This window comes from Pungitius pungitius, chromosome 1 (assembly GCF_949316345.1).
Source record: "Pungitius pungitius chromosome 1, fPunPun2.1, whole genome shotgun sequence".
NCBI classification, from domain to species: domain Eukaryota; kingdom Metazoa; phylum Chordata; class Actinopteri; order Perciformes; family Gasterosteidae; genus Pungitius; species Pungitius pungitius.
The window spans coordinates 30,897,542-30,921,023 of NC_084900.1; the positions used below are offsets into that span (position 1 = coordinate 30,897,542).

Below are 23,482 nucleotides of genomic sequence, written 5' to 3' on the forward strand. Positions count from 1 at the left end.
CTCCATTAATTCTGCTTTAATTTTATGGATAAAACTGTGTCGACGGTAATAATGATGATATATGTAAGTTAGTCTTCTCCAAAGCTTATTTAATATGTTCCAGCAATGAATCGTATTGCTTTCTTCTTCTAAAGGATTACATTTATCTACAGTGGGTGATTCTACAAAAAATGACATTCAGGCATTTTGTGTCGCCCTATGAAGTTATGGGAATAAAAAATACAAAATGATGCAATGAGTGTTCATTCTAGCTAATACTGATGTGCACGTTCAAATGCAACTGCAAGAAACAATGTGGATTTAACAAATAGACTTGGTTCAGTCAATGTGAAGATCCTCTCCATCATGTGCAACTACACCAAAAGACAGGACAGACAAAAAAAGATGGTCATTAGACAGACATTCAAAGGTTAGCTGTTGTTTTTTTGTTCTTAGTATAAAGCCCATATAGAACTAACGAGATACTTACCAAGTCACATCTACTTGAGGATATCAGTCAGTTTCTCTACATAGTACTCGTAGTTCTCCTGACAGTCCTCCCAGGCTTCGAAGTTCTGGTCCTCCTTCTCTACGTAGGTCTCCCAAACATGTACGAAGTCAGACGGCTTCATCATTCGCAGTTTGCAACCGGCGCTCACCAAAGCCCGGAGCCCTTCCACGATCTCCGGCTCCTCCCACTCGAAGAGACGGGAGCAGAACATGCAGAGACGGACCTTCCTGCGCTGCTGGAGGATGTGAGCCAGCTTGGCTGCACAAGCCACACAGGGACTGGATGAAAGATACCATGTGACTTCATACTCTTGGGAAGTGTTAGGGAGCACCTGGAAAGGGTACCGTGGGGATAAGTAGAGGCATTAAGGAGATCTATATATATATATATATAAAATATATATTCTAAAGAAGAATCTAATGAAAATACGACCTCTGTTGAGTTTACATATTTGTTACATGGTACTAAAGTAAGAAAGATGGTGTGTGTGTGTGTGTGTGTGTGTGAGCATTCATTACCTGCTGAAAGAAGGCCTCTTCAGCGTGAGCTGTGGCATGTTCATCCTCCATATAACCCTTCAGAGGCTCTGTGCTGCCTCCTGGTGCATCAACCCTGAAGCACAGCAGGGTCTTGTTCCTCCCCGAGGAGTACTCCACATTCCTGAACTGAAACTTGAAGTAGAAGGGACTCATCTGTTCCCTGGTGGAGATTGAATGAAATAGTTCTCATAACTGCAATGCTTCATGAAGTGAATGAAGGTTGAAATAGCAAGAAGGAGCATAGAATACGTTCCGTATGACTTGTCTACCAGCACTGCTTTCAAAGTTATTTGTTACCTTTCAATCATTGTGTCGTTCACTTCTTCGCCTGACAAGGAGCACATTATGCTGAGGAATTTTTTTTAACGCCAGAAGACACTTAAATAAAGAGTGATGACTGTGGGTCTCTGTGGTGGCAGCGTGAATAGAATATTAATGAGGCCACCGCTGAGTAAACTGTTCTTTCTAAAAATATTTTTGGCTTTCACATCATCCGATGATCCGTAGATGTGTTTGGCCCTCCATGAGTCAACTGTACCGGATAGGTACCCGTCATGACTTTCTTTTTTTATCTATTGTCATACGGTGTATTAAAGGCCAGATGGATCTTTGCAATCAGATCTCATATCAACCAGCCAATACGTAAAGGACATAAACTTTGGGAACTGTGACTCATGCCTATTCTTACGTCGGGTTAGTAAGGGTGGCGGGGTTATGGCAGGACATTATTGTCCTAAAGCGGTGCTAAACGTTAACCTTTTGTAACAATATCACTTACAGGAATAAAAACCTACTTCATTTAGAGAATAAAGCAGAACCTAATCCCAAAAGTGGATTGTTACAGAACAAAACAGGTGTGTAAGTGGTGCAGCTGACTCTTGTGGTCTGTGTATTAAATCCTATACTCACCCAGTTACAATCTCAAACGGGGGCAGTTCAATTGGCTGAAACTCTCCACTTTCGTCGCTGTTTGTTGCCTCTGCTCCCGTTGCGCCTCCACTTTCCCCATTTCGCTTCTCTTCCTCCGTCTTGGGCTGCTCGCCGGTTTTCTCCGGCTTCTTCGAAGGTTTGTCGGAGTTATTCCCATTTTTTTCCTTCCCCTTATCCTTTACTTTCTCCTTCCCCTTGGTCTTTTCTTTTTCCTTTTCATCATTTGTTTTGTTTTCTAACTTCTTCTCTTTCCTCTTCACAGTAACCCTGCTGTTTCTGTCGGCCATGGCTGCGAGCAAGTGAGAGGGTGAGATAAAGCGAGGCGGGGGGGGAGGGGGAGGCGAGAGAGGGAGAGAAATAGCTCAGGGCAAGTGGAGTGATAACCCTAGTGCATTTACAGAAATAGATCCTATTGTGCGTCGGGGTTGGAGTATCAACATGTGCCTGTCTGGCTGGGGTAGGTTAACACACCCCGCCCCCCCCCCCCTCTTTCCATGCCCGAGTCGGTCTAAAGGCCAAAGAACAACACAAGAGTGGGGTTTTGCACGATGGAAAATGGGGCCAGACCTAACATATTTCTAGGGCGCTTTCCACGGATGCCCAGTAAGGAAAGAAAACTAACATTCTGTGTATAAAAGTACAACCTCAAACAAAACATGTGGCGTCCCTTTAATCCCAAAAGGCTTTTCCTGTCAACAGGCCAGCAGCAGCCTGGTTATTAATAACGACGCTGGGCTGCGTTTGCCCGTGTGTATAAGGTAACCGGGGGTCACTTGGCACACTTGTTTTTGCCAACTCAAAAGTCCTGCTGCCCGTTAAGACGTAACTAATACACAAAGGCCGGCGAGTGGGGGAGGAGGCCGTACATACAAACCCCAACCTGCGAATATGTGTCTCCGTCCTACAAGAGTGTGGCACAGCGCGCCTGTGCCTATGGACCATCAATCTAACAAATGACCTGGCACCTTTATGTAGGAGATTGGACAAATAGTTTTTGTAAGAGTGTGTCCGTATTTGTATCTGTGCGAGTCTGAGTGCAGATCGAGAACAGGCCCTGTAGGCACAAGGGTTCAATTACAGTTTCCTTTCATCCCGCAGTCTCACTCTCTGCCAAGAGATTCATTTTTGGGGCCATTACCGATAGGGCCAGCCTGCTCAGCTAACTCGAATGGATGAGCCGTCACAGCCGGGGGGGACACTTCAAGCTGCTCCACATACATTCACAAACAACGACACCACCACCCGTGGGATGAGCAAAAGCACTTTTCGAAGTAAAACAGGCCGACACATCCACACTGATATATCCAGCGTTCTACCTAAAGCCGCGGGGACACCCTGCAGAGATCATGTTTTAAATCACACCGATCCTTTGACAATCGGGAGCTAGGAAGGAAAAACACACTTCATCAGAAGAACAACATCAAAAATAAGACACACTGAGATGAAGCTGTCCTGCAGTCCGGGACAAAAGAGGCGTAATAGTCATCGTGATGGTCCTTATAATGAGATCAATTGCCTTTCCTTCACAGCCACTCATCTTTCGCATTGATTTTCCTCACAAACGATCAATGAATTGACAGCGTGTGGCATCACAAGTGAATGGTGGCCATCTATTCCTAAGGGAGATGGTTTTGGAATGGAGAAAAGGAGCGCGGCGTAGGACGTGACTGCTGACTGCCCGGCTGACTCAAATCTGACTGTAAATGGAATTACATGCAACTACCCGGGCTGCCTCCCCACTGGCTCAGCCAAGACTCACAGTTTCTCCTTCCGAGTGATTTCAAAATGTTTCATTGAGTTCTGACAAAGCAAAAATGACGCCACGTCCACACAGTTTTACGGATCAATCCCATTCCATGGGCTTTAGTAGAAAATACTGATGAATAAAATGAAATTGACCTCCACTCTGACAGAGCAAACGCAGAGTTTCAAAGAATTGGCAGAGGAAAATATAATTAGGGTGAAATTATATATATTATGCCTTTTTTAGATTTTCTCCATTCGCAATATGAAAAAAACATGCAACATACATGCATGCGCGCACCTCTGCAAGTGAAAGTCATTTATTATGATGTCGAGGTGATGAGGCATACATACAGAAAGAGAAAAGAATAAGTGGACGATGCATCTATGCATTGTTTTGTTGTTTCCCTCAGAAACAATATTAAACAAATCCGTCCAAGACATCGAGTCCTCCGGGCCCGCAGAATGTAGCAGTGAAGCCCGCATTCGGGCTCCACGGTAAACAGACAGCCATCCGCACCTACTGCAGTCTGCAGGCCGCCTTCTCTAGAAGGGCAACTGAACAACTGGATAACTCATCGCATCTCACATGGAACGACGTGCGGCGTGAGTGCCACGCTGTGCTGCCCGGGCCGGTTTCCCTTTGAGAGGAAACCTTGAAGAGGTTAGTATCATTTCCCGTGCCTATAAAGTCCTCATCAAGAACAGCTTGACTCCTAGCTTTAAGTCCACAATAATCTGTAGTTCGCTTTGAGGTAGATGAGCGTCTCCAGGTTTTTTGGCAAGACGCGGCCTATCTCCGGCCGCAGGCAGCGCTCTGCTGTCGTGAAAATGCTCGCGACCGCAGTGCCACAAGCCGGTATGGTGAATGCCCTCTTGGCCACGTGAGCGAGCAAAGGGAAGTCGATCGCTTTGCGCTGCCAGTAATGCAGGGCCTCCTCGTCCGTGGGCTCCTCCCGTAGGTAGACGGCCAGCTCCTGCTCCAGGCTCTTGGCCTGCGTTGTGGGCCTCTGCTTGATGAAAGAGAACAGCTTGCAGGGCCGGGAGAGCGAGGAGGCCGGCGAGGGAGCTGCGGCGGGGGGCGTCTGGGATTGAGGGTGCAGGTTCGTGTGGGGCTCCGCGGGGCTGGAGCCCGTGGAATGTTTGGACAGCTCCTCGATGAGAACCTGTCGGTGCCACTCGGGGTTGCTGCTCCAGGTGAGCTTGAACTGGGGGTCCAGGGTGGTGGCGGTAATGTAGAGGGGGTCCTCGAGGACAGGCGCCAACCGGCGCTCCACAGCCTGGCTGAGGCCCACCAGGAGAGCCGGGCAGCGGGGGGTGGAGGTCTCAGAGAGATGCTTGCGAAGGCCGAGAACACAAGGCAGAGCCAGGCTGATGGACACGTGTCTGTCCGTCCGCGTGTCTGCCCGTCTGTCCCCTTGCACCATGTCCCAGGCCTCAGTGAAGGGTTCCAGCGTGTCAGTGAGGTCCCTCAGCAGGCCTCTCTCCGAAGCACCCAGCGCCACCTCCCCTGGACCGCTCACCTCCTCCAAGAACTCCACCGAGTCCAGCAGCCGACGTAGCACCTGCATCGCAAATTACACCCAAAAAAAAAAATGTAACTCTTCCGTTTAAAACTACCAAAACAATCAATACTCTTGATCTCGTCATCATAGAAAAGCGAGCGTTTCATAGTCTCGTATCCTAAGTCTAGAGGAAACAACTACATGATCATGCAATGAAATGTACGTTATTATGGTCGCTCTCAACCAACTCCTGGTGTGTTTGATGCAAAGTATGTGAAAATAATGTAACGCTGCTTCTGTGCCGCACATACCTTGAGCTGAGCAGCCCAGTCTCTGGCTACAGGAAGGGAGTTTCCTGGTGCCCTCGTGCTCAACCCAGGACCCTCAAACACTTGGCTAAGTTTCTCAGGTGGGACGGCGGAGGTAATGTAGTTGTAGAAACAGGCAGCCTTGGACAGCGTGGAGATAATCTGTGGACAGGCGCGTAACCCCTCTCTGACACACTGTTCAAGAGAGCGAGAGAAGCAGTCCACGCGACTAACACCCAGGCCCTGGGCCCAAAGGTCCTCCCACTCTTCTTCCTCCCCTCCATCACCATTCCGGATCCCTCCCTCCACATTGTTACCGTTGTCCACTTCTTCCCCGCCCTCTTCGTTTGGCCCGTTAGCAAGAGAAGGTTCAACCAGGAAACCGGGCAAACAACACGGCTTTGCGGTCGTTGCTGCTGCCAGGAAATAGTCCGCGACCACACGAAATGCTCTCCCTGACACGCCATGGGAGTGACACACTTCATCAAAATCGGAGAGCACGCGGTTCCCAGAGCTGCCTCCGGTCAGGGGAAGGCACGCCAGCAGAGCCGAGTGCATCTGCCAATCAGACGTGAGAAAGTGACAGGTGACACCGACGTACCTGCGCACGCACACAAGAGACGCAGACAGAAAACACAAGACAGAGAGAGGAGGGGGACTCATCAGTTAGGGAATCAAACCGAGAAGGAATCATGTGGTTTTTGGCTGATTTTACCTCCTTACCCTGAAGTGGCTCCAGCTAAGCCCCTCCAGAGATCCAGGCTGAGACTGAGGGCGTGCGCTGAGGCCAGTGCCTGACGGGTTGCCAGCTGTGCCTGGTAGACGTACGCCGGGAGGAGCTGGCTGTTGATGTAGTGCTGTGGCTCCGGAGTGTAACGGGGCTCCAGGAGCTGCAGCAGCTCTCTGAAGCCCTGGTTTTCCACTATGGATACTGGCTGCAGATCGCGCACAACCATCTTTGCTATAGCCTCGGAGATCAGGACCTGTGGGGACAAAAAGGAACGTCGGCAAATGGTCCAAGCGCAATCGTGCAGTAAATAATAATTGTAGCAGTCGTCAGCAGCTTAATGCCACACCTATGGGAGGCCATAAATAGTAGCACGGTTCTTTGAACATCAAGTCACGATGGATTGTGATATGCACCTGACGTGGGTCATGTCTGTCAAACTTGGTCACCCCTCCGCCAGAGCCACCTCCTGTTCCGGCCTCTAGAGTCCCCGCTCCTCCTCCTGCACCACCTCCTCCTCCTCCTCCTCCTCCTCCTCCTCCAACTCCCACTCGGGTGCTGATGGGGAGGGTGTAGCGGGTGTTCGCCCCATTGGTGGGGAAATTGTGCACGGAACCTGAGGAGAAGCCCTCTCTCTTCAAATCCTTCCTTTTCACAAAGTCATCATACATGGCGTGGTGCTTCCTCTGAAGGGGGGGGGGGGGAGACACACAGAGAGGGAGGGGAGGGGTTGTTAGAACAGTAGATGTGTGGTCCATATCTCTCCCCCACATCTGTGCAAGAGGAACAACAGTCGGGTGTAACACAGTGAGGCCTCCATCCTCCGCTGGTGCCGCACACAAAGATGATCAGAAGAAGAGCAGCGCGAGCAAGACATTTCATTTGGGGGGGTGGGGGATTACCTTGAGGTGCGTTACGAAGTTCGACGTGACGCTCCGCTTCGCCTGGATCCTCGTACCGCAAGCCTTGCAGTTGGACTCGATTTTGCCATTCTCACCTTCAAACACGATATTAAAGTAATCCAGGATGGACACCTTCGTAACTGACGCCATTGGAGCACGCAGCCGGCTCAACTTCAGCGATCGAAGAAAATCCCGAGAGCGAGGTATCAATCTCCCCTCCGGCCAAGGGATGGTGGGCGCAGGGCCAGCGTGTTTACTTCCCAAACCCTGCGCGCACATACGACATGTTCATGCGAGATGCTCGGGCAAAAAGGTGGAAGAAAAAACATGTGATTTCAGGGCAGGAGTTGCGTGGCTTTCTTTGCACGTCCGCAAATCGGCCACAGTCTCACCAAGCGGGCTGGCTGCGGGCGTCTGGAGACGCCGATGCGCATTTACAGTGAAGCTACGGCCGCTGCTTCTGCGGCTCCCATCCGCCGTTTAGGACGCAAGTGGGGAGGAGGCACCGCGCTGCGCTTCATGGAGGCGCGCAGCCAGTAGAAGTGGACCAGGAAGTACACGAGATAACGCCAGTCTCGTTTCGGTGATGTTCGGTAGTGTTCGGCTGATCCCCAGAGAAGAGGAAGCCGTTATCGTTATATAGTCATTGCAATTGAAATTGATGTTGGATTTCTGTACTGCATTATGACTCATTTAAAAATGTATATATTTGTAACCCCATTCAATAGATTTTTTATTTATTTAATTAATACAAACAATGGGTTTGTATTCATTTCTCAGAATTGATCTAGGAAGCATTAGCAAATCATCAATGAGCAAGTCTGATAATGAAATTGATAAATCCTTTAAAAGGGATGCAGTTAATTGAAAAGAATCAATCAAGTCTGTCAAGGTTCATAAATAGATCTTGCAGTCCACAACTTACAATTTATTTAAAATAGTAAAAGACAGCATTCACAAACAGATCCATCTCTAGCGAGCCACATTGATGAGTGACACAGTCCGGACGCACAGGCTAGTAACAAAACGAATCACTACTTAGACAATGAGTAACTGAAGAATCCTCTGCAATCCACACAATCCACCGGGGAGACTGCTGTCGAACTCCATTGGCCTTTACGCATCATCTAGCGACTCCGACCACGTTCACTGTCTCAGATCATCCCTAGATCGGACTCAGAGTTATTCAGTCTGCCACCTTGTCCAAGTGGGTTGCCGAAGCTTCCTGCTGCAGAATGTGTTGGTCCATCTTGCTGTGCCTCAGCTCCTGTCGGGTGCTTAAAACTGCAGCCTGAAGGGTTGCAATTTCAGCAGACAGCTCCAGAACTGGAGTGTAACAGAAAAAGAGGAGAGTATATGAAGAATGATGAGGGGGAAAAAAAGAAAAACAAGAGTTGGCAGTATAGCACAAAAAAATGTTTCGGAGGTCTCATCTTGCACACATGCATAAAAATACAATCACAATATTTTTCTATGCACCTAAAGAGTCATATATTTTGCAGCTTGGGTGTTTTGTATCTATCCATTGACAGTTTTGTATTCAGAATGAATTTTAATGTCTTAGTGAGAAGTTTAGACTTTGATCTAAATTACTTAATCTATGGCAAAAGGGTGTAAGATCCTCAACTACTCTGCCCTTTATCCAACATGTATTCATCTATCCATTTTAACACTAACATTGAGGCTATTGTTTTGAGTATGCACATGCAGTTTTGCATACATTAGATTCCTACGTGTTCAACATATACAAGCCAATGAACCCCTAAGAGCTCAAAGGACTATATCGAAGGTAATGATAAAGACATACAAACTATCTTTAACATTTCAATTCTGCAGTCATTCTTAAAAACTGATGTGAATAGTGATGTCGTTACATAACAATATACAGGAAATCAACATAGAGTTTATTTAGTTGGTTAAGGTTTCTGTATCAAGTTGCCGTTGTCTTTTTCACTGCAGTATATTTGTAAATGTTCCGTAGGTTCTGTTGAATTTGTAAAGCTGTTTCTTTCTAAAGTCGCAATAAGTGGTTATCATAGTCAACCTTAAGAATTACAGGAATAACAACTGTGGAAACCTTATTTTTGATGGTGCATTTTCTTTGTTTTGATATCTAAAATGCTAGATAGCGCTATCGGCAGCTAGCGCGCACAAATCAAAATGTAATTTTTACTATATTATACAAGAAATTACATCAGCACACCAAAAGAAAGTGCATCATCTTTTGGAAATATACAAACATACCTTGCTTAAATGACAACTGTGCATGTTTGAGAGACTGTGGCACGAGAATCCCAAACCATTTGAGTGGATCTTGCTGGAGATTCTGGTTGCTTTTTCTTACTGGAGTTTCTTCAGGAGCATTCTCACGGCTCGTTTCTTCAGTCACCTCTTTCTTTATAATATCCTCTTTTGGTTTGATTCTTCTTCTGACACCTATAAAACCAAATCATTTAAGAAATCAAAATTGTGTTTCTTTTTGGTACGGTATACATTGATTTTTTTTGTACCCACATGACATAAGGTTGACTCACCTTCTTCTTGAGGCCCAATTTCCTCTATTGACTGGCTATCTGCGCCGACCTCCTTAATACACTTTTGTTCCAACCGTTCTGTGGAAAAATCCAACTCACCACTGTCCAGTGTTCTGTAACATATAAATAAAAAAAATCACACATACCGGTAGTAGTCGTAATAATAGTCAAACACGGATTGGAATTATTCATTTCTATGAAACTTGACTAATTCCTCACTTGGCATGAACAAGGACCAGTGGCTGCATCTCACTCGCATACTGGAGAGGAGATACGTGTTTGTTTCCCATAGAATATCTAGCCTTGGACATTGAAAACCATCCCTGTAAGGAATATAAGATGGTAAATGAATGGTAAGTGGGGAACGAGAATCAAGTACAAGACAAAAGCATTTGTTTGATTTCAACGGGCTCAATGGATCACCTCTAAACATTGTTTTTTTTTACATTCATTATCACCCATTTAGACTCTTGCTACCTGGTGCTCTGTGTGCTATGCTAACGTTACCTGCTCGATGAGAGAGTTGAGAGAGGCTCGTTTCTCCTCTAATAGCTCAAGCTGCTCCATGAAACGGAGCAGCTTTTCGTCCAATAACATAGAAGATTCCTCAGATTCTGAAACACCCATGCTGATCTTTTGTAGTATTTCAAGTTTCTTTCTCATTGAGTCTTTACAGCCGTCGCTTCCCCTAAGAATGTGTCGTTTAAAAAGAGTGCATTTGCCGAGGCAGATTACGGCTTCCGTGTAGCGTCATGTGATACATTGCGTCACGTGATACAAATCGCATGCTCATTGAAGTCTACACGCAGTGCAACAAAATTATGTTACCGAGTGATTATAATAGTCTAGAATGTATAATCGTACAACATTTGAAGTAACTTATATTTATAACCATAACAATCTAACGATGTTAGATAAAAATTCTAGTTCCCATACCGGGAGTCGAACCCGGGCCGCCTGGGTGAAAACCAGGAATCCTAACCGCTAGACCATATGGGAAACTGAAGTAAATGCAACTTTCAAATAGAAAAATGTGGATAAGAATCACTGCGTCTATCGACGATAGCAGCAGCAATGTACTGTAGTGTCCTGCGAGATATAATCCAGCGAGGAAACTATGCTATGGAGAATAAAAAATGACTTAAAGATAAATAAATGTATAAATAAATGCGTAAATACACGTATAAATAAATATATGCTTAAATAAAAGAATACATACATTAATGTATTAATATAACTTTACACCTGAACAGAACATAAATAAATAAATTGATTCATACATTTTTGTGTTTCTAAATGTATTTATTTCTGTATTTCTACATTTATTCATACAGTCATTTTTTTCTTTCCATGCTATGCAATATCATAGAAGATGTATACTAACGTTAGGACGCAATGCGTAGTTGGGATACAAGGGCCATACTTTATATAATAATATATAAATACTTTTGCTAATTTTAGAGAAATCTACCTTTTAATGTTATATAAGTTACATGGTTACTGTTTTTAATTCTTTCACGGATAATGAACTACATCTACGCCTCAGAGCATGTTCCCCGTGTTCAAAAAGCGTATTGAACGGCCTTACTACCACAACTCCCCGTAGCTCGCCGTGATCGTATAGTGGTTAGTACTCTGCGTTGTGGCCGCAGCAACCCCGGTTCGAATCCGGGTCACGGCAGGGATAATACCCTGACACGGCTTGGGAGGATTACATTTTGCATTTTCATTTTCAGGTACGACATCGTGAAATGCAACTAAACAATAACACAAGCAAAAGATAGACCACAACATGTTTACAATGTATTGTTTAATCAGAGCTAATATGAACGGGTGAGGTGCCTGTGTATTTTGTTTCAGGTACTAGATTAGGCTTTCAGGCGGGTTGGACTATTTCCATTGAGCAGAAATCAAATCGATTTTGCTTTCGCTCATTTCTGCGAGAGTTACCTCGAACAGCCACATCAGGGAAATAACGTTGTTTGGAGATAAGTTCATTTTAAAATGCAATGCGAGTTTCCTCGCGGTGTTGAAATATAGGTATCTCTTGTCACAAAGAAAGGGGGCGGTATTTTGGAGTAAACGGCTGTTGTTGATTGGTTATCGTGAATGGCAAAGTCCATGTTCCGAGGTGAAAAGCCAATCAGATGACGAGCAGATCGCATGTGCTAGTAGCTCTATGAATACAGCCTTGCGATTGGTCTTTGCAATCACAAGTACCCTCCCCCTGCTAGAGATACTTCCGCTTTTGAGTGTATATTCGTTGATATAACATTTAGTTAGACAGATTTAGTCTATTGGATCTTCGAGAGCTTCCTATTTGACCGGTGGAAAAACGCGTTTGGACACCCATTTTGATAGTATCACAGGTAAGATTAAATTGCACATGCTATTTTTTTCTGTCAGTCTCTTTCCTCTAAAGATTTTACTCTAATTGCATATGTACATTTGTGATTAAAAAAAACGGACGTTTATAGATTCAATGCAAGGACAGTTTAGTGAGCTTCAAAGAAGAGTTACCATTTTTTAAATCAAACTTACTTATGGTTGTGCACACCCTTTAATGCAAGTGCAGTGTAGTGTGCTACAAAGAACAGTCACCATTTTTTATTTTAAACTTACCTCATGTATGTGCATACTCTTTAGTACCACAATATTGAAACCAGTCAATTTCACGCCTATACTTTGTATTTTGTCTTCTATGCTTTCTTGAAGCAGATGATGGACGCCACATCAGCAGCTGGAGTTCCTCATCCCTACTGGCCACGAGACCTGTTGATTCCCACCTATGTGGCCAATGACCGATCCATGTCAGAGATTCTGGTGTTCCTGTTTTCTGTGTCTGGGGTGTTTCTGCTTGTGACCTGGATGATCAGCGGACAGAACGGGACCACCGGCAGGCTGGGGACGTGGAGGCGCCTGGCTGTGTGCTGGTTCGCCGTTTGTGGTTTTATCCACGGCGTAATTGAGGGATGGTTCTCCCTGTATTACGAAATTATTCCAGGAGACCAGAGCTTCCTGTCACAGCTGTGTGAGTACAAACAAGAAAAGTGTTAAGAAAAGTGCATGAACTGTGATGACACGGCCTCAAAATGTTTTACATTTTCTCTCACAGGGAAAGAGTACTCCAAAGGAGACAGTCGTTATGTCATGTGAGTTCATCCTTTGCATAGAACTATGTTGAACTTTTGTTTTTGAAAGAAAAAGCTAATTGGCTGCATCCCCTGCATATTTCTAGAGCGGATAACTTCACTGTCTGTATGGAGACTGTGACTGCATGGTTATGGGGACCTTTCAGCTTTTGGGCTGTGTATGCCTTCTTAACTAAGAAGTCCTACAGGTTTGTTCTGCAACTCATCATTTCATTAGGTAAGAAGGTTTTAGATAAAAACTCATCATTTGACATTTAAGAAACCTTTGTTAATCAAAGGACTTTATATTTATATAACGGGTCTTATCACATCATCTGATTCCAGGTCAACTGTATGGAGCAGTGCTTTACTTCTACACAGAGCACAGAGATGGTTATGCTCACAGTGAGTTGGGACACCCGGTCTATTTCTGGTTCTACTTTGTGTTCATGAACGTGCTGTGGATTGTCATACCGCTTGTGCTCATTGTGGATGCATGGAGACAGCTGTCGGAAGCCCAGACACACGCTGACCACAAGACTAAGACGAAGAGGCACTGACAACAGGATGAACCTACTGTGTCTGACTAGGACATTTACTCAGGAAAAGTGAACTTTGAAAAGCACTACGTTCAAAGATAGAACATTAAACCATTGTGCCTATGTGTGTTATGTTGTGTCTGTAAACCTAGAACTGATTTTTTAAAGTGCAATTTATTCCTTGTGTCTACAACAATAAAGTCTAAATAGTTGTTCTATATTAATCCTTCAATGTAGGCATAATCTTGGCTCACAACAAGATTTATTTCTAACCTCCCGTTACTCTCCAAGATCCTTGACAAAGCGGTCACAAATTGTATTTGTGTGACTTTGTACATAATAGTTCATTTGACAACTTTCACTCAGGATTTAGAGTTCATTACAGTACAGAGACGGCACTGGAAACATGTAGGAATGACCTTTCAAGTGCATCAAACAAAGGAAGTGTCTCTGTTTTTGTTAATAGCTTATATGTTATTAATACTTTAACGTTCACAATGCCTTCTTTTAAATGACGTCACAACGGTGCCGATGGCAGTTCATTCATAATCTACTGCAGTGATTAAACATTAAATATGAACTAATGCAATTCATCCTATATTCAGGTGGCAGACCACGTAGACAATACAGTTGGTGGAATTACGTTTTAGAAATTACGAACTTCAAAAGTTAAGGAATATTAATTTCCATCCATGTGAGAACGTAATCGCAATCCCTATAGTTTATACCATGATATCTATAAGTGTTATAGGATTTCATCCTTTTCATGTGGTGCCGAAATAGCTCAGTTGGGAGAGCGTTAGACTGAAGATCTAAAGGTCCCTGGTTCGATCCCGGGTTTCGGCATTTTGGCTGACTGGAATTTTGACCATTTGAAACGGCGACAACGTAACAACAAATTTAATACGGTATTACATATTTTATTGGACTCGCAAAATACTATGAATGATCCCATTCAAGCCTCATGGTGGAACAGAATCAAATCTGTTTAGGAAGATTCCTAAATGAGTGATATGACCCGGAAGTAGTGTAAGCAGCTGCCATGATACGGGCTGTTCGAATTCCCTAACGTTAAATGCTAAGGAAATGAGCTTCAATGCTTCACCACTTTGTTCCTTTAGCCTGGGAACCACTCGGCTATCCATCCTTTACGAAAGCAACGCAGCATTCCGCCCCACAGTTCCTTGCGGCGGCAATATTTAAATTTCGCAGCTCCAGGCTGACGTCACTGACATGCGTCTCCCGTCGCACCATACGAACGTAGCCGTTGACGTTTTTTGGTGGTATAAAAAGTATTAAATACTCTATTGTGTTTTACACTGTCAGAGTGACGTGACAGCAAGGTGCTGTTCCACTTATATTTACACTTTTTAAAGCCCTCAAGGATTCTCATACAAACCACTTACCAGGTGACTTCAGTTAAATCGCTGAGGGTTCAGGGTTTAAGGATGAGATTGGGATTAGGCCATGGATTCCCTTAACACAGCGGTTGTCTTTCCCCAACTCCTCATGAAGTCTACTAACCATCTTTCCTTGACTACATAATGTCCATAACAAAAAGGTCCATTCACAGATTAGTAGTTTTACTTATGAGCTGGTTTTTTGTACATATACTTTCATTTAATAAGAAAAATACCGTTCTACAGATAACATTGACAATTAATGGAAAATATTTCAGTATCAGCTGAACATTTTGCTCAGTCTCAACCCCAATTGAGTGTTTTTCTCTTTCTCCCTGTTTGCTATGTCTTTAAGTGCCTTCAGACCAGAAGGGGATTCTGGCTGTAGCTCCAACAGTTTCATAAAGGCCTGCCTGGCCTCCTCCAGCTCATTCAACATCTGGCAAGCTTTGCCCATCCGATACCAGGCTTTAGCCCCACCCGGTTCCAGATGAGTAGCTTTAGTTGCACTGGCCTTCGCCCGCTGAGGTTGGTTCAATTTCAGCTGGCACAACGACATGTTTGAGTGGAGCTCTGCTTTAATGGTTTTGAATTCATTAGCTGAAGGAAGTTGCTGCGTTTCATCAGCAGTGTTTGTGTCTCTCTGCTCCTCTGCTCCTTGCAGTTGTCCTTTCTTCCCAACCTCTTTGGCATAACCATGGAGAGTGATGAGAATCTTGAGAGCCCGGCTGTAGCTGTCTGCTGCTCCCCAAACATCACCGCTTCTGAATCTCACTCCGCCCCTCTCTTTGTGGGTCTTCACCCACTGACACTTTTCGACAGGAGACATTGCCCACGATTCCTTGCCTGGTGTGAAAGCTTTGAGTTCAACTGTGGCCCATAAAGGCAATTTTTCCTCTAGATCAGGGACAGAGACATCTAGTCCATTTTCCAATGGAGAAATAATTATCTGAAAAGCAAAACCCAATGATTAGGGGTGCCCGGTCTACACCATATTTTTAATTGTTTACTACCCGTCATATTAAAGCAAAATAGCTTCCTGAAAATGTTGAGTGCATTAAAAGTAGAAAGGAAAAAACTGTCTCAAAGTAGCTTTTTTGTCACACCTCATTGAAATATTAAGAGTTCACCAGGCAAGTACTACTCAGAGGAAAATCATCTTCCACTTGTGGCTCTAACCTGTCAATATATAGATGTACACATGCCAGGATATTGCAAATATCATATACACTATACATATATCAAATAACAAATATTAGGATCATGTTGATGGATTTTTGTCAATAAAAACAGAAAGACTGTGACATTGAATTATAATTCCCATAAGACTCCTACCTCACATTTTTCTCCAGCTCTCATCCCTTCCAGACATGCTTCTGTGATGTCACACTGACCCTCTCCCAGCCTCAATGTTGTCCAGTCACCCAGTGGGACCTGTAGCACAGAGTCCTGGCATCTCTGGAAGGCTGTGGCCTCTGCCTCTGCGACACATTGGTCGGGTTGGACTGACTGCTCATTTCCCTTTTCCGAACCTAAACTCTCTGCTTCATCGGGATTCGCTTTTAGCCGCACTCGGACTTGACACAGTGAACCCAACCTTGGACAGTTACTGGATGAACATGCTGAAAGAGACAAAGAGAAAGTTTGAGTGCTAGGATTTCAAATGGTTTTTTTGTTTTTTGAAAGAAGAAAGTAATAGAAAAGCATCATACATGCTCCACCTCCAAGAGTCTGTTGACTCCATTTATGTGGCTGCTTTTGCTGGACTTTCCAGAGGCCTCTGGGACAGACAGACACCCAAGACGTGACATCGTCACCATGCAGGGTTTCAAAAAGGTGACCAGGATCCATCTGCATTTCATGAAGGTATTAAAACATAAACGATGATCATATCGTTTGTTCAGACATTTGAATACATTTCTCCATCCAATCAGTGTTTCCCGAGACAGCATACGACTCGATTTTGTGTTTGGAATAGAATCAAATGAAATCTCATCTCCCCCTGTGGGATAATTACGAGTAAACAACAAGCTGGGACAGGAAGTGTCGAAAATTACAACAGCAATATCTTAACATAAAGAAATGTCTGTTACTAAGTGTTGTAGTTAACTTATAATTCGTATTTAACCATGTGATCACTCGGAGTTACAGCCACTGGTTAGCGTTAGTTCTTCACAAAGGTGGCTATTATTCGAATAAATTATTTACGGTCAAAAAGAAAGTTAAGTGCAGTAAATGTACTGGGGTGTAGAGGTCTCATTATTATTAAAACGTAATGTTGGAAACAGCACCACGTTTCAAGTAGAAGCTCAGCATCAGTTAACGTTAGCTTAATGTTACGTCAATACAGGAGCAACATTTTATTAAAAAGCGTGTATATTACCTCACAAATAATGCGGATACGAACTTGACATAATCCCCTCAATACGAAACTAATACTCAGATGTCAGACGGTGAGAATATAACTAATAATACATTAATACAAACGAGATGGACCTTCTTCCGTCTTCCGTTTCTTCTTCTTCTTCTTCTTCTTCTTCTGCTTTGAAGGCTTTCTTCTTCTTCGTGTGAAATGACGGACGCGGACTTTGTTTGCATCAGCGCCCTCCACCGCACTGGAGGGTAAAAAAAACAAATCCAGAATATCGCCTAATTATCCACTAAATTAACCCCTTTCTTTCTATCGCCTGTAAGCTTCTGCGCGCGTGTCAGCAAAAGAGGAGAACGTTTAAACTTCAGGATGAGGGTGAAAACAACCGGAACCTGTGAGGCTTTGTTGTTATCTCGTTTCAATTATGTTGATTTCTTTCACAAAACTATTCGGATCTTGCTCAGATACATGTTGTCCTCTGATTTCTGGCCTACGGTAGTGCAGGCATATGTTTACATTTTGTGTGCGTGTTTAATGATCTCATCACATTTAACACATTTTACAGTTATCCTCAAACCCTCAAACATAATGTGTTTGTGTGTACGTGTGAGAGAAGAGAGAGAGACTGGAATCTGTCCCCCTATATGTGGCCTTTGACAGAAAAAAATATTTTTGATATAGCTAAAAAATCAGTTTTATACCATTAATTGAGGAAATTAGTAATTCACATATAGGGCTTTTCTATTGGTTTTATAGAACAAAAAACAATTTGTAACCACATTGATATCACCTGGGTTGTCCATTTCATATCGTGTTGTGGTACTGTATCCCAGTAGGTGGCAGTATTTAGCCTTGATCTAAGGTCGCTGCTCTACTCATCAAGCAAAGCCATGCTAAAAAAAATTAAAGAAATACCCGAAGTATGATCATTCTTTTATGGCCGTAGCTTGACTTTGAAAAGATGAATGAATGTATGCAATTCTTTCTTCTTCATAGTAGTTTATTATTAACTTTGTTCCTGTATAATCTGTTCAATATTTATCTTTCAGCCCCTCTAGTAGATTTCTTCAACTCATTTATATTGATGAGCATTGACCTCTAAAATATAATATTAGATTCGTGTATAGTAGTAGTGAGTATAAATGTTGTTGTTATATATATATCGAGAACAGACCGTGGGTTCTCTAGGTTCCCAGTAAAAGGAACATGGTATTACTTACCAGTACATAGTGTGCTATACTATCACTAGCTGGGTGATGTAATCCAATTTCAGTTATTTTGCAAGAAGCAGAATTTGAAATGTTCATAAACTCTAACTGATTTCTGATGTGTATCCTAACGTTTTGCAGCAAACGCTCTCAAATGTCCTCTGAGCACACTCAGCTGCAGCCAAATGTCAACAAAAAGTGAATAAGGGAGCATATAAGGCCTCAGCTACCTTTTACTACTCTGGAAAAATTGAATGTTAATGATTTGATTTTGCATTTCAACTTAAAATGGAAAGGTGTGGATTGATGGATGAGAATTTGTCAGGCTTTCATATTGTAATTCCAGTCCTAATAGCTTTATTTATTGCAGATGTACTCAAACTGTATGTACTAATGAATCCGTGGCAAATATATGTTGTCTGCTAAAGGTGCTTCATACAGTAATAGTAATTATAATTTTCACATTTCTTAAATTCACTCTTTCCAAGTGCTTATATTTTCAAATTATACCTCAATTCAAATGTATTTTTCAATCAAGGTTTTATAGATCTTTAAATACTTCCAAATTCAATTCAACCTTTTTTCACCTTCCGCTTGGCTCCTTCTCACGTCCCAGCCGGCCTATTGCGAAACATCCCAGTGGGTGAGTTCAGAAGCATGTATCCCACGGCTCACGGACCGCTCGATGCTCGCCAGAAGGCCGTCGCACCCTGCCGGTAGTCCAACATGCGTCATTCAGGGAAAGGGTGGAGCATGACAGGTGAACAAAGCAGGGAACAGGTCCAGATAGCAGAAGAGGAGATAAAAGATCAGAGCAGATAGATGGATGGGTAGATCATTTGGATGGATGGATGGATGTGGAATTGGGTGGGGGCCTTTCCCACGTGGATAAGGATGGACCGACCACCAGTAGGATCCAACAGCGGAACTAACCGAGAATGTCAATCCCACCGCAGAGGCTATCAACACAATTTACTGGCTGAGAGAGAGAGAGAACGAGAGAGGAGGGTTGAGCTGACGGCCTCTTCCTTTTCATCAATGATATGGGAACCTTTTCCTTGACAAGAACCGACAGCAGGTTACTTTGAAGACAAACCTGTAACTCCAGCACAAGCACTATAGCACTGGAGCTGGTCTAACACTCTGCCCGTGTTTTTATGTTTTTCCCTGTGGAAGCAGAGGCCAGCTCGCCTGTAATCCCTCCATCACACATTCCGAACCACTCGTAGATACACACACACACACACACACACACACCTAGACGCACCAACACACGTGCACGCATATATATATACACACACACATATGCATGCATGTGTAAACACACACAACCTCCACGACCCTGGCCCGGCCAGAGGCTAACTCGTAAACAGATCAGGCCACACGACGGGTGTTTATCCCTCACAGCGAGAGCGACGGCTGCACATAACATGCTCCGTGCGTGTAGGTGTGAGTTTGTCGAGCGCTTTAACTGTGCTAGTTTTACTCCCTCTGGGGCTGTTTGTTGTTTATTGTGAGAGATACTGACTAACCGGCTCGGACTTCACTATTTATTCTCAGTGATATGAAGCCCGTCTCGAGTTCTAGGATTAGTAGATTCACTATTGATTGATAGTGAATTTGGCAATCCAAACATTTGTCATGTCAAATTAAATGTCAAAAGCCTCAAAGGAGGTGACAGACATTTGACTTTTTCCACCATTATCTGGTGTACTGTGATGACTTTAGGTGGATGCTGTGCTGCTGTACCAATCAGCAGTCCACAGGAGTTTACATTTATTGAGTTTCCAGGTCAAGTGGGGATCAAGGCTGATCTACAGGCTGATTAGAGCTACTGAAACGGGAGGGCCAAGAGGGACAGATCCATGGGTGAACATTAATTAATAACACCGCTTACTTCACCAAGAAGTGTTTCACATGGTATCGATCTTCGCATTGAGAGAATAAACAAAGCCTGACTTACTTTTCACAGCCGTGTAATTCAGGCCGATTTACAAGCTGAGTTGCACAAGCAGTAAAGTATGACTTTACTTCCAATAGCTACGATGGAGCGGAGTCTGCCAGGTCAGGGCCATTCATCTACATTATAATGTCATGATGAGATTGCTTCAACTGTAATTGAAAAAACAGACTCTCAGTCCAACTCCCGGGGTAACAGGGATTATAGTATTGCATCTCTAAGTGGTAGATGCAGTGTTACACGCTCATAAACTGCACATTTACTCTAAGTCATGCCCCTTTGAAACTGGCCCCCAATTAACCGTTTAACTGCTATTAAGTAGCTGCGCTTGTGCGTCACCGATTGCCTCAGGAGATCCAACGTGGCCACGAGTCTGTACGATCCGTTGTGTCACTGCTGCACACGGTCGAGGAGACTTCATGCACTATTGTCTTATTCTTTTATTTTAATGTACTGTGTAGTGCACACATTTATCTTGAAGAAAATTATGCAGTAAGTAAATGCAACATGAGAATTTCCACAAAACCAAATCAACGAATGGAGGACACAAAGGTGAACACAAAGAGGAGCCACTATTTATTTAAAACGCCACATGCACATATGTGTGTGCACACTGGCATAATGGGGAATCTGGCATTAAGTAAGGGTACATTTGTATTATCTGGACCCTAAACACAGTCCTTAACTCCATGTTGTTGTATCTCTCTGGGGGTCATTCATACAGTGAGACCTGTGCAGCTTGAGTAGGAACCCGCTGAGGGGAGGAGATGGCTATCGTAAGCCACAGGGCAGGAGGGGGGGACCGCGTTTATCGCTGCACACGCTCTAATGGGGTCTTCCTGTGAGGGAGCCTGCGGAGTTTCTTCTGACGGAGCTTTTCTTTTGCCGTGCTGTGTGTGTTCCCCTGATCAGAGAAAGTCACAGTGGACCATTAAGCCTCCGCACGCATGCATACTAGCACACATCTGGATACGCTTCCCGTCCACCAGTCATACCTACACACGGCCTGGCAGTCCATCTGACCTTTCAATAGTATCCAAGCACATTTAGATGAATCCAGTGAGACCTTTCAGATGGGCCATACCCCCACCAATGAGTGACTGCTACATGTACAAAGACACACGCACCTGCTCACGTCATGTCAAACTTACTTGCACGCTATTACATGCATGATTTCCCATAGATGATACATCTGTGCTCTCTTGTTTCTGGTGTCTGCAGAAGATTATCAGAAAATATTAAGCAAGCCATCTCTTTACAGCTGATCTACACTCCGCTGAAACAGCCTTTTTACCTGGACGACGTGTGAGCTGCACAGGTGAGTCACGCCCCACCTTCGCGTCTCGTCCTTGAAGTGCGAGTTACCTCTCCAAGCAGACCGATTCGAGCGAGCGCAGGGGAGGCAGAAATCAGGAGGATGAGCGCGTGAAGTCGGTCAGTGAAAAGAAACAAATGCCAGGTGTGAGTTGCCCACTGCACTGTGGCTCAAGGAAATTAGCATACAAACACCGGAATGTCCTGGATATAGTTAGCCAAACACAATACTGGATTTTATTGACATATAATGTGGATATTGACAACAAATTCTGTCCACTATAATATGATGAACCACGGTTATATAATTAGCTTTATGTGCTTTTTAATTTAGACAGCTGTTAAAGTTTCATGGGGAGCCTGATTCACATTTCCCAGACGTCTCTTGTGTAGTTCTCCAGCGCTGATATACAGTATGTGTGTCTGCTACAGGTGGCCCAGCTCGAAAGGAGTGTGAAGAACAACCTCGTAAACAAATATTTTTTGGGCCGACGCGTTTCTCGCGGTTCTCAAAGAACTCTCCTCCAAAGATTCCACTGGCACCGCTGATGAAAGGTGGTATTTCTCAATATCATTTCTGGAGGAGAGGGTGCTGCCATGGTAGAGGGCAAGACTCATTTTTTTCAACATTGATTGCTTGAAGGGGAAAAGGACAATTAGTGTCTTCCTGATGTTTCAGGGCCAGTCACAGGAAACTTATGTCCTTCATCAAATTTATCAAGAAAGCAGAATATCCTCTTCAAGAATGGGCAAAATAGGCTGCGTTACCCCTAAGCAACTAAGTTGACTCATTTCCTCCCTCATTGGGACATGTTGTGCCCCCGTGTTGCTGTTTCATTCCTTGAAACTAACATTTCAGTTTGCGTACATACAGATCGGCCTGCTGCCCAAAGACCTGGGAAGCAGAGGCCGAAGCAGAGAAGGGCAGCCCACCCATCGCCGTCCAACATGCGGAGGGCAGATGCACGCAGGGCTCCTTTTCAACGGACACAAACGGGTGATCCAAATAAGACCCAGCTGATGTTTTCTCCTGATGGTTCTGTTTACCCCCCCCCCCCCTCAGACCCAGCCCACTCGCTCTCTGCTCCTCCATCCCTAACTCATCTTTGCGGGCTTCTTTTACTCACCCTGTCACGCTGTATGACCAATAACTTGGTGCCCGTTCTGTTTCATATCCCCCCCCCCCCCCCCCCCCTCTTTTGTTCTGCTTGAAGCGGGCGTATGTGTGGCAGGTCTCAGGGGAGCAGGTAAAGTATAAATCTACAGCCTTCCTGACATCTCACAGTCTCTGGTTCCCATTTGGTCTGACGCCCTGTAATCAGTCACTACCTTGCTCTCCTCCTTCCCTTTCCTGCCTGTTCATTGCTCTCGTTCTGGAGACATTTACAAAAAACGTTGGTGAAATTCCTCCCCGTTGAAAACTGAATTCCTATCATGACTTCTCGTCCCCCCCCCCCCCCTGTGTTCTTTCCTTTGAAATTCATTCTGTCGAAGTGACATGTAGTTGTAATGCTAACATGAGCAGACTTGTTGCTGTTAACACTGGGAAGTGGTGCAGTGGGCACGAGTCCCCACTCTTGTCTTTCGTCTCCAGTTAAATCTGCTCGATCAGTGAAACTGCTGCATGTGGACATATGTTTCCCCTGCTAAGATTCTGCTAAAGGGCTTAATCACACTGCACAAGCAAGCAAACGCCTGCTTCAAATCCCACAGACTACGGGCGGATTCAGCAGGATCCATTCATTTGTTGCTCACGCAATGCCATGTACATTAAGTTAGTAGATGGGTGAAATCCCCGTCTTAGCCACGAGCTTCTATGAAATACGTCACATCATATGATAGAAAAACCAAATATCTTTGAGGTTAGGATGCGAATGTCAT

The 23,482-nt window shown here is 44.3% G+C and overlaps 5 protein-coding genes and 3 non-coding genes across 10 annotated transcripts; 3 read left to right on the forward strand and 5 right to left on the reverse strand.

Moving 5' to 3' along the window:
* Positions 1 to 68: 68 nt before the first annotated feature.
* Positions 69 to 2,290, reverse strand: apobec2b (apolipoprotein B mRNA editing enzyme, catalytic polypeptide-like 2b). Its single transcript, XM_037480286.2, has 4 exons — positions 1,939 to 2,290; positions 1,009 to 1,189; positions 470 to 821; positions 69 to 353 (listed from the first exon to the last, which is right to left on the reverse strand). Exons 1-3 carry the CDS (start codon positions 2,244 to 2,246, stop codon positions 480 to 482), a joined length of 831 nt encoding a protein of 276 aa, XP_037336183.2. The 5' UTR covers positions 2,247 to 2,290; the 3' UTR covers positions 69 to 353; positions 470 to 479.
* Positions 2,291 to 2,424: 134 nt separating this feature from the next.
* Positions 2,425 to 7,621, reverse strand: si:dkey-109j17.5 (zinc finger BED domain-containing protein 4). Its single transcript, XM_037480284.2, has 5 exons — positions 7,145 to 7,621; positions 6,659 to 6,928; positions 6,239 to 6,498; positions 5,519 to 6,116; positions 2,425 to 5,267 (listed from the first exon to the last, which is right to left on the reverse strand). The coding sequence occupies exons 1-5, from the start codon at positions 7,421 to 7,423 to the stop codon at positions 4,425 to 4,427; spliced, it is 2,250 nt and encodes a 749-aa protein (XP_037336181.2). The 5' UTR covers positions 7,424 to 7,621; the 3' UTR covers positions 2,425 to 4,424.
* A 285-nt stretch (positions 7,622 to 7,906) lies between these two features.
* Positions 7,907 to 10,437, reverse strand: ccdc115 (coiled-coil domain containing 115). Its single transcript, XM_062564867.1, has 5 exons — positions 10,186 to 10,437; positions 9,898 to 10,001; positions 9,679 to 9,791; positions 9,389 to 9,580; positions 7,907 to 8,470 (listed from the first exon to the last, which is right to left on the reverse strand). Exons 1-5 carry the CDS (start codon positions 10,339 to 10,341, stop codon positions 8,331 to 8,333), a joined length of 705 nt encoding a protein of 234 aa, XP_062420851.1. The 5' UTR covers positions 10,342 to 10,437; the 3' UTR covers positions 7,907 to 8,330.
* Positions 10,438 to 10,605: 168 nt separating this feature from the next.
* On the reverse strand, positions 10,606 to 10,677 carry trnae-uuc (transfer RNA glutamic acid (anticodon UUC)). The gene has a single exon. It is a non-coding gene; the product is annotated as a tRNA-Glu (tRNA).
* Positions 10,678 to 11,287: 610 nt separating this feature from the next.
* Positions 11,288 to 11,359, forward strand: trnah-gug (transfer RNA histidin (anticodon GUG)). Its single transcript has one exon. It is a non-coding gene; the product is annotated as a tRNA-His (tRNA).
* A 536-nt stretch (positions 11,360 to 11,895) lies between these two features.
* On the forward strand, positions 11,896 to 13,560 carry ebp (EBP cholestenol delta-isomerase). Of its 2 annotated transcripts, none has more exons than XM_037480289.2 (5): positions 11,896 to 12,047; positions 12,397 to 12,709; positions 12,794 to 12,830; positions 12,917 to 13,047; positions 13,155 to 13,560. In XM_037480289.2, exons 2-5 carry the CDS (start codon positions 12,397 to 12,399, stop codon positions 13,367 to 13,369), a joined length of 696 nt encoding a protein of 231 aa, XP_037336186.2. In that variant the 5' UTR covers positions 11,896 to 12,047; the 3' UTR covers positions 13,370 to 13,560. The 2 variants fall into 2 exon arrangements, with proteins under 2 accessions (XP_037336186.2, XP_037336185.2); XM_037480288.2 differs by having other exon boundaries at positions 11,898 to 12,047; positions 12,394 to 12,709.
* Positions 13,561 to 14,121: 561 nt separating this feature from the next.
* Positions 14,122 to 14,194, forward strand: trnaf-gaa (transfer RNA phenylalanine (anticodon GAA)). Its single transcript has one exon. It is a non-coding gene; the product is annotated as a tRNA-Phe (tRNA).
* On the reverse strand, positions 14,158 to 17,352 carry fkbpl (FKBP prolyl isomerase like). Of its 2 annotated transcripts, none has more exons than XM_037480274.2 (4): positions 17,245 to 17,352; positions 16,461 to 16,599; positions 16,084 to 16,370; positions 14,158 to 15,697 (listed from the first exon to the last, which is right to left on the reverse strand). In XM_037480274.2, exons 1-4 carry the CDS (start codon positions 17,344 to 17,346, stop codon positions 15,029 to 15,031), a joined length of 1,197 nt encoding a protein of 398 aa, XP_037336171.2. In that variant the 5' UTR covers positions 17,347 to 17,352; the 3' UTR covers positions 14,158 to 15,028. The 2 variants fall into 2 exon arrangements, with proteins under 2 accessions (XP_037336171.2, XP_037336170.2); XM_037480273.2 differs by having other exon boundaries at positions 14,159 to 15,697; positions 17,132 to 17,284.
* Between the last annotated feature and the right edge of the window lie 6,130 nt (positions 17,353 to 23,482).

What these genes read in the sequence shown, in the direction of transcription:
- si:dkey-109j17.5 (XM_037480284.2), bottom strand. Translation starts at nt 7,423, where the DNA reads ATGTGCGCGCAGGGTTTGGGAAGTAAACACGCTGGCCCTGCGCCCACC. An exon ending in ACTTCGTAACGCACCTCAAG is followed by an intron (nt 6,929 to 7,144) that starts GTAATCCCCCAC and finishes CCCCCCCTTCAG; the next exon opens with AGGAAGCACCACGCCATGTA. An exon ending in ACTGGGCTGCTCAGCTCAAG is followed by an intron (nt 5,268 to 5,518) that starts GTATGTGCGGCA and finishes TTTGCGATGCAG; the next exon opens with GTGCTACGTCGGCTGCTGGA.
- ccdc115 (XM_062564867.1), bottom strand. Translation starts at nt 10,341, where the DNA reads ATGAGAAAGAAACTTGAAATACTACAAAAGATCAGCATGGGTGTTTCA. An exon ending in TCAACTCTCTCATCGAGCAG is followed by an intron (nt 10,002 to 10,185) that starts GTAACGTTAGCA and finishes TATTCCTTACAG; the next exon opens with GGATGGTTTTCAATGTCCAA. An exon ending in AATTGGGCCTCAAGAAGAAG is followed by an intron (nt 9,581 to 9,678) that starts GTGAGTCAACCT and finishes TTGGTTTTATAG; the next exon opens with GTGTCAGAAGAAGAATCAAA.
- ebp (XM_037480289.2), top strand. Translation starts at nt 12,397, where the DNA reads ATGATGGACGCCACATCAGCAGCTGGAGTTCCTCATCCCTACTGGCCA. An exon ending in GAGCTTCCTGTCACAGCTGT is followed by an intron (nt 12,710 to 12,793) that starts GTGAGTACAAAC and finishes TTTCTCTCACAG; the next exon opens with GGAAAGAGTACTCCAAAGGA. An exon ending in GCAACTCATCATTTCATTAG is followed by an intron (nt 13,048 to 13,154) that starts GTAAGAAGGTTT and finishes ATCTGATTCCAG; the next exon opens with GTCAACTGTATGGAGCAGTG.
- apobec2b (XM_037480286.2), bottom strand. Translation starts at nt 2,246, where the DNA reads ATGGCCGACAGAAACAGCAGGGTTACTGTGAAGAGGAAAGAGAAGAAG. An exon ending in CCGTTTGAGATTGTAACTGG is followed by an intron (nt 1,190 to 1,938) that starts GTGAGTATAGGA and finishes AATCTCCACCAG; the next exon opens with GGAACAGATGAGTCCCTTCT. An exon ending in AAGAGGCCTTCTTTCAGCAG is followed by an intron (nt 822 to 1,008) that starts GTAATGAATGCT and finishes TACCCTTTCCAG; the next exon opens with GTGCTCCCTAACACTTCCCA.
- fkbpl (XM_037480274.2), bottom strand. Translation starts at nt 17,346, where the DNA reads ATGCAAACAAAGTCCGCGTCCGTCATTTCACACGAAGAAGAAGAAAGC. An exon ending in GACTCTTGGAGGTGGAGCAT is followed by an intron (nt 16,371 to 16,460) that starts GTATGATGCTTT and finishes TGTCTCTTTCAG; the next exon opens with CATGTTCATCCAGTAACTGT. An exon ending in GAGCTGGAGAAAAATGTGAG is followed by an intron (nt 15,698 to 16,083) that starts GTAGGAGTCTTA and finishes TTTGCTTTTCAG; the next exon opens with ATAATTATTTCTCCATTGGA.